General features: G+C 44.9%; 2 protein-coding genes across 2 annotated transcripts; one reads left to right on the top strand and one right to left on the bottom strand.

Moving 5' to 3' along the window:
• Positions 1-1,708: 1,708 nt before the first annotated feature.
• Positions 1,709-3,849, bottom strand: LOC123395270 (V-type proton ATPase 16 kDa proteolipid subunit-like). Its single transcript, XM_045090234.1, has 3 exons — positions 3,642-3,849; positions 3,111-3,396; positions 1,709-2,129 (listed from the first exon to the last, which is right to left on the bottom strand). The coding sequence occupies exons 1-3, from the start codon at positions 3,718-3,720 to the stop codon at positions 1,997-1,999; spliced, it is 498 nt and encodes a 165-aa protein (XP_044946169.1). The 5' UTR covers positions 3,721-3,849; the 3' UTR covers positions 1,709-1,996.
• Positions 3,850-4,311: 462 nt separating this feature from the next.
• Positions 4,312-5,989, top strand: LOC123396539 (protein MAO HUZI 4, chloroplastic-like). Its single transcript, XM_045091451.1, has 7 exons — positions 4,312-4,319; positions 4,663-4,825; positions 4,892-4,985; positions 5,114-5,214; positions 5,310-5,438; positions 5,577-5,665; positions 5,759-5,989. The coding sequence occupies exons 1-7, from the start codon at positions 4,312-4,314 to the stop codon at positions 5,895-5,897; spliced, it is 723 nt and encodes a 240-aa protein (XP_044947386.1). The 3' UTR covers positions 5,898-5,989.
• The last annotated feature ends 699 nt before the right edge of the window (positions 5,990-6,688 follow it).

The following is a 6,688-nucleotide window of genomic DNA, read 5'->3' as shown; positions in this document are numbered from 1 at the left end:
TATCACCTAAGATGCTGCACACCAAATATATTGTTGCAGTGAACAATTTAGCATATACTCCCTCCGTTTTCAAATATAAGTTATTTAGAGATTTCACTAAAGGACTACGTGCGGAAGTAAAGTGTGCCTATATATCCATATATAATTTTGCAGTGAACCTCTAAAAAGACTTATATTTAGTAACGGAAGAAGTAACATAGAAGGGTCGGACATGAAGATATGCATGTTTGTTTGGAGGGGAACGTAACTTTCATTAATCTGAGCCTCTAAAATTGGTTTTATTCAGTAATTACACCATGCTAGGGAGCAATTTCATTAATCTGAGCCTCTAAAATTGGTTTTATTCAGTAATTACCCCATGCCTAGGGAGCAATGCCCTAGCGTAGAATATAGAAGGGTCGAACATGAAGATATGCAAGTTTGAAGGGCTAAAGAACATAACTTTCATTAATTTGAGGCTCTAATTTGGTTTTTCCAATAATTACGCCGCGTTAAGTTGCATGTAGCTCCATCAGACTATAGTCATATAATGACAGTAATGTAGCCAGTGACATGCATATCACATAAGGCCGCGCTTGGCATTTACAGATGTAAGTTACCGAGCTGTGAAGGATTCCGTCCGAAAACTAAATGGTCGATTGAGGTCCGTATTTTCTACACAAGTGTATTTGATGGGAAAACGTGAACCCAAACATGACCTAAGTATTTTTTTTATGTAAGAAGTAATTAAAAAAAGAAACAAGATAATATAATATATTACCATCACATAGCGCCCTGCAATGAAAAATGACTATGAAATAATAAATAAAGATATTTATGTTATCACACATAAAACATTATCCATTGTGAAAGAGTAGTACAATATACAATAGATTAATACTCCCTCCGTCCAGGATTACTCATCGCATAAATTGATAAAAGTAGATGTATCTAAAACTAAAATACACCTAGATACATCCATTTCAATTAAAGTATTTTCGGATACTCACTCCATCCCAAAATTCTTGTTTTAGATACATGTTACTACCCTAAATTACTCTCTCTGTTATGATCATCTCACAAATCAAAGCGCCAAGTAGCAAAAATAGGATTACATAAATGCACACGGTTGTTAAGGCTAACAAAAAAAACCACTTACATGTTACCCCATGGGTCTCGGCCTGTCGGATCCAAGTGGACCTCAAATGCAACTAATAAATTGGAAATTTCAAAAAGAGCCAAAATGTTCCCGAAGCTTTTCTTTTCTGAATCAAACATGATCAGGTATTACATTCGTGTGAAAAGCTTTGACCCACTCCAGGGCTTGAAAAACAAATTGTGAGTATAAAAGCATGAATAGTAACTTTTATATAGTGTCAATTTTGTTTTTTCATCCAAGATTAATTCTCAAAACTTTTCACACAAGTACAACACCTGATCAAGTTTGATAAAAAAAATCAGGAATTACACCATACCATTCCGTCTAGTCGTGGGGATGGGCAACTTTGGCGGGGTATCAATAGGAAAACAAAGGATTTTTTTTCCCCAAGAGGTTTGAGTGGTTCCTAGGTAGCATAGTGTAAAAACAAGTCTATCAAAAATTCCTACAAAATTTAGTCCTATATAAATCAAACTGATCCTTTTTGAACCAAAGGGTCTCATTCTAGTTTCAAACCTGTATGCTTTCCCTTTGCGAAAAGCATAATTCGCAAGAAAGGACATTGGGGGATGAATGGACAAAACTCAATTGCATTGCAATTTCTCGCTTATTCACCAGATTACACCGTCCAGCCAGACCCAACAGGCAAATAACTCTGCATAAATAAGCATCAACCCCCACCCAGCATCCTGACGGAAAAAGAATGGTACATCAAGGGCAAACCTCCCTTGGCTACAGATGTTTTTTTCTCCACCAAACAGAAGAACGAAAACTAGACATGATAACCTCTAGAGCTCAGTTTGCTGTCTGAATAATATAAAACAAGAGGGCACACAGGGCCGCGTGTGTAGAACATGCCTAATCGGCACGAGACTGGCCAGCTCGGGATGACAGGATGATACCGACAATGAGACCGTAGAGAGCGAGCGCCTCTGCAAAGATGAGGATGAGGATCATGCCAACAAACAGCTTGGGCTGCTGAGCATTCGCCCTGCAGACAATGATGTTTGATCAGCACAGGGTACAATTTAGGCAAGATTCAATTGATCCTCCGATGTAAGGCAGTCATGCCAAATGAACAGTAGAAGGAAAAAAGAATTAAATTACATAATCTTGTGCGCAGCAATTATCAGGTCTTACCCAGGAAGCAACAAACCAATAGAAAGCAAAGAGCCAGCTAATAACATAGACAAATACTAAAGCCTTAACAAGGAATTAGCATCTGCTTAGCTAGTTCCAAGTTTGGGAGTTTCATCTAAGATAGCAGTACGCATACATATTGCCAAAACTTAACAGAGAGAATCATACTAACTAAACATATAGGACATCACACTAACTAGTAAACTACAAAGACCAGAACAAATGCAAAGTATACAGTTCAAAGAGCAGTATATATCAAAGCAGATCTACCACAAATAGACCAACTTACACAAAATTCATGGTGAAAGAAGTAATTTGACATAACAAAGGCTCATCATCTATAGTACGTATGTGTGGGAAGAAATAGTCAGTGATTTTTCTATAACTCAAGATTGTTTCCAAAGATAATCGGTACAACAAGCATATCATGCATATGTTCATCCTCAGGTTTCTTATAAATGAATCGTTAGTCTGGGTCATAAACAACATAAGTGGATTTATGTAGAGAAAGATCCGTGCTGTAACTGAAATTTACTTCAGTTATTAAGGCTATATTGGAGTATATTGAGACAACCAAATAAATGAAACTTGAACAGGGAGTCTACGGAGATGCAAATCTCAAACAGAATCAGGTCTATGGAATTGGGTCAGAACCATCCACCTAAATGCATCCCTTCAAATGCAACACATGCGCCTGCTAGATACAACTATGTAGACACAGGCGTGAGGCATGTGCATTAACAATGCAAATTAACTACGTAGTATCAACTAACCAACATACCAGCAAAATCAGTGCGCACAACACAATAAGAGATGATAAATTGTGCTTTACCTGACTCCAGCATCACCAACAATGCCAATGGCCATGCCAGCAGCAAGGCCAGCAAGGCCACAGGCGAGCCCGGACGAGAGGTGGGCATAGCCATCGAAGAGATAGTAGGGCTTGGCCTTGGGGTTGATCCCGGTACTGATGATGACGGCGATGATAAGCCCGTAGATACCGAGCACTCCAGCCATGACAACGGGCACGATGGACTTCATGACGAGCTCCGGGCGCATGACTCCCATGGACGCCACGCCGACGCCGCTCTTGGCCGTCCCGTAGGCCGCCCCCATGCCTGCAAGCCAGGGACACAGAGAGATCTCTCGTCAACGATCGCAGGGACTAAACTAACCCAGAACCAAAGCGCGCGATACGTCTCGTCTGCTAAACAAATCGAATCTACGGAATCGAACGACCGGCGCGCTAGAAGGGACAACGCTGGGCCGATCCGGGCGGATCAGAGCTCCAACCTTGTTCCCCCAACTACTATGTAAGCTACACAAAGGCTGGCAAGTTTACGAGCGATGGGAGAGGGCGTACATGAGAAGACGAGCGCCGCGGCGGCGCCGAGAAAGCCGAAGAAGGGGGCGGTCTCATCGCCGCTGAACACCGACGACATCTTCCTCCTGCTGCTGCTGCTGCGATCGGCGGTCTGCTCGCTCGTCCACCCAAGGGAGAGCTCGAGCTTTCCTTTTGTCGCTTTGGGATTTGGTCTGGGCTTCCACGATCTGATCTGAGGAGGGCGTTGGAGTTGGAGATTAGGGGGAAGAAGAAGACGGGGGTGGGGGTGGGGCGGAATGCTTTTTGCTGGACGGTTTTGCCCCTCTGGATGTAGGAGCCGTGGACCCGTGGTTGCCCGGTCAGGAGGGGCACCGATGCCCTTGTCTGCCTCTGGGTGCAGATTGTAGAATTGGTGTCTCACTGCTCGTGGGCCACGTGGAACGAGCCTTGCGTGGTTGATGTCGTCCCAGCCTTTCGCGTACCGATGGGTCGTGCTCTACTCATCTACTACTGGTCGTCTCTCGAAGATGACAGGCAGGGTGAAGTTTGTGAATCGTGGGTCATTCATCGGCGTCAAGATTCGTAAATTAGTTTGTGAATATACATTGTGTTGTTACGTTTGTTATCTTCTATACCTACTAATAAAGCAAATAGTGTTTCTGTCCTCCGTCATAATATTTACCCCCGAAATTGATAATAATTACCGCCCATGCCACGGTAAGTAAGGAAAAATTGTTCGTTTCTGTACAAAAATCGTGATGATGATCTATGAAACCTTAGAAGCGATATTCTGAAGTAAGCCCTTGGTGCCGCAGTGGCTGGAGCCTGAACATTCTATCACATAGACGCGGGTTTGAGCCCAAGTTCTTCCTTTTTTCATTTTTAATCTTTTTCCTTTCCTATCCTTATCTCTCCCTAATAACAAAGCAAATACGGTTTCTGGTCGTCCGTAGTGGCATTTTTGCAAAACGGTCCCTTCGTTTTCAGTTAATCAACCCGCAGTCCTTTCTTAAGTGAGGAAAACTTTCATTTTTATGAATAAGACCCTACGTTTTCCGAGGCGTGGCGGCAGCAGACGGCGCGCTCGCCAGATCCAATCGACGGCGGCGCGCGACGCAGCTGGCGATGGGCGGCGCGACGGCTGGGTGCGGGGCTTCGGCTCGGCGTTTCTGGCCGGGGAACGGGCGGCGCGGCGAGGGGGAAAGTCGGGGGCGCTGCTGGCTGTCAGGCGGACGACGGCGCCGCGCATGGCCGCCGTCTCCTCCGGCCAGCTTCGCGCGTGCTCCTAGGGCGCGCCGCTCCCTCTCCAGGCGGAGCTCGCCGCGGCCCCTCCTCGACCGGGCGCCGCCCGGTGCAAGGCGCCTCTACTCCGGCCTCGCGCATGTACGCACCCGCGCCACACTTCTCCCCCCACTTTTCTTTCACCAAGGGTTGACAATTACAGCAGTAGCCGGTCGAGCGGGCGGTCGCGACCACCATGGTTGGATTGACTAGACTCTTGCTTTTGGCAGGGTTGTCGACGTCCCAGATCGCCAGCTCCGCCTTCACCCTGGGCACCGTCGCCGTGCTCCCCTTCTACACGCTCATGATCGCTGCCCCCAACGCCAACATCGTAAGCCCACCATTGCTTCCGCAACATTCAGTGAGTATTCACCCACTATACGCAGCGGCCGGACTCATGTCTTCTTCTTCCTGCTACTGCCGCAGACTAAGCGCACAGTGGAGAGCACCGCCCCCTACGTGGCCCTCGGCATCCTCTACGCCTACCTGCTCCACCTCTCCTGGACATCCGACACCATCCGCGCCATGTTCGCCAGCAAGTACTGGCTCTCGGAGGTCACCACCCCTCACGATCTCTGAATGTCCAATACTTGCAGCAATACTAAAATCCAGTACTAGCATTGTGCAGTGTCTGAATGTTCTTGTGCCGTGGCAAAATGTGTAACATGTTTTGTTCCTCCATCTCGCGTGTAGTTGCCTGACATTGTGAGGATGTTTGCGAGCGAGATGACCGTCGCCTCCGCCTGGATCCACCTCCTTGCCGTCGACCTCTTCGTTGCAAGGTCAGTTGGCCAAATTTTTTGTTCGCTTTCACGTGTATGTGATTGTAAGGAGCTTGATGCTCATGTTTGTGTCTTTCCTTGCTGGTGGTGCAGACAGGTGTACCATAATGGCATCAAGAACAACATTGAGACCAGGCATTCGGTTTCCCTGTGCCTGCTCTTCTGCCCCATCGGGATAGCCGCTCACGCGCTCACTAAGGTACTGGCGGGTTCGACAGGTCGATCGCACTAACGACGACCATCGATTGCGTGTTGGCAGGCTCACCTTGTTTAGATGGCTCAGATCGTGAGATTCAGATATATGAATAAAATTGATTTGATGCACCATTTGTCCCATATAGATTTCAGATTGATTATTTGGCCTGACAAACTGAATCTACTTGCCAGTGAGATTCAGATATATGAATAAAATTGATTTGATGCACCATTTGTCCCATATAGATTTCAGATTGATTATTTGGCCTGACAAACTGAATCTACTTGCCATCATGGGTTGTTCACAGAAGGTAAGGACAGCTGATTTGTATGCTATCTGATTCCTGTTACCAAGAAATGTACAACTAATTTTATCAGGTCTCGGATGAATAACGACACAAATGTAAAGGAACCAAGGATGTGAGAAGACAAAACATTGTTGTGAACTGTACACCTGAGGATTGGGTTATTATTGTTCAAGCAAATATACTACTCCCTCCGTTCCATAGTGTAGTGCATATATATTTTCAAGATAGTCAAACGTTACAAACTTTGATCAAGTTTCTAGAGAAAGTTATTTATTACCTACAATGCCAAATATATACAATATGAGAGTAAACCTTATGATGTATGTAATGACATTTATTTTGTATTCTGGATGTATATATGTTTTTCTCTACAAACTTTATCAAAATGTGTAAAATTTGGCTTTTCAAAAAGTCTTATACACACTACAATGTGCAACGGAGGGAGTAGTATATTATGGAACTTTACAACATTTGAATTTCTGAATGGTGTGCCAAGGTTGCGTGATTCTTATTACAGATT

This window comes from Hordeum vulgare, chromosome 5H, assembly GCF_904849725.1.
Source record: "Hordeum vulgare subsp. vulgare chromosome 5H, MorexV3_pseudomolecules_assembly, whole genome shotgun sequence".
NCBI classification, from domain to species: domain Eukaryota; kingdom Viridiplantae; phylum Streptophyta; class Magnoliopsida; order Poales; family Poaceae; genus Hordeum; species Hordeum vulgare.
The sequence above is the reverse complement of the archived record's forward strand: the minus strand, read 5'-3'. Positions and strand labels throughout refer to the sequence as shown.

Excerpts from the sequence above, each read along its gene's own strand:
- LOC123395270 (XM_045090234.1), bottom strand. The coding sequence starts at position 3,720 with ATGTCGTCGGTGTTCAGCGGCGATGAGACCGCCCCCTTCTTCGGCTTT. Across the intron at positions 3,397-3,641 it reads CGCGGCGCTCGTCTTCTCAT|GCATGGGGGCGGCCTACGGG; the intron begins GTACGCCCTCTC and ends CCTGGCTTGCAG. Across the intron at positions 2,130-3,110 it reads GTTGGTGATGCTGGAGTCAG|GGCGAATGCTCAGCAGCCCA; the intron begins GTAAAGCACAAT and ends CATTGTCTGCAG.
- LOC123396539 (XM_045091451.1), top strand. Across the intron at positions 4,826-4,891 it reads AGTCGGGGGCGCTGCTGGCT|GGCGCGCCGCTCCCTCTCCA; the intron begins GTCAGGCGGACG and ends GCGTGCTCCTAG. Across the intron at positions 5,439-5,576 it reads GCAAGTACTGGCTCTCGGAG|TTGCCTGACATTGTGAGGAT; the intron begins GTCACCACCCCT and ends TCTCGCGTGTAG.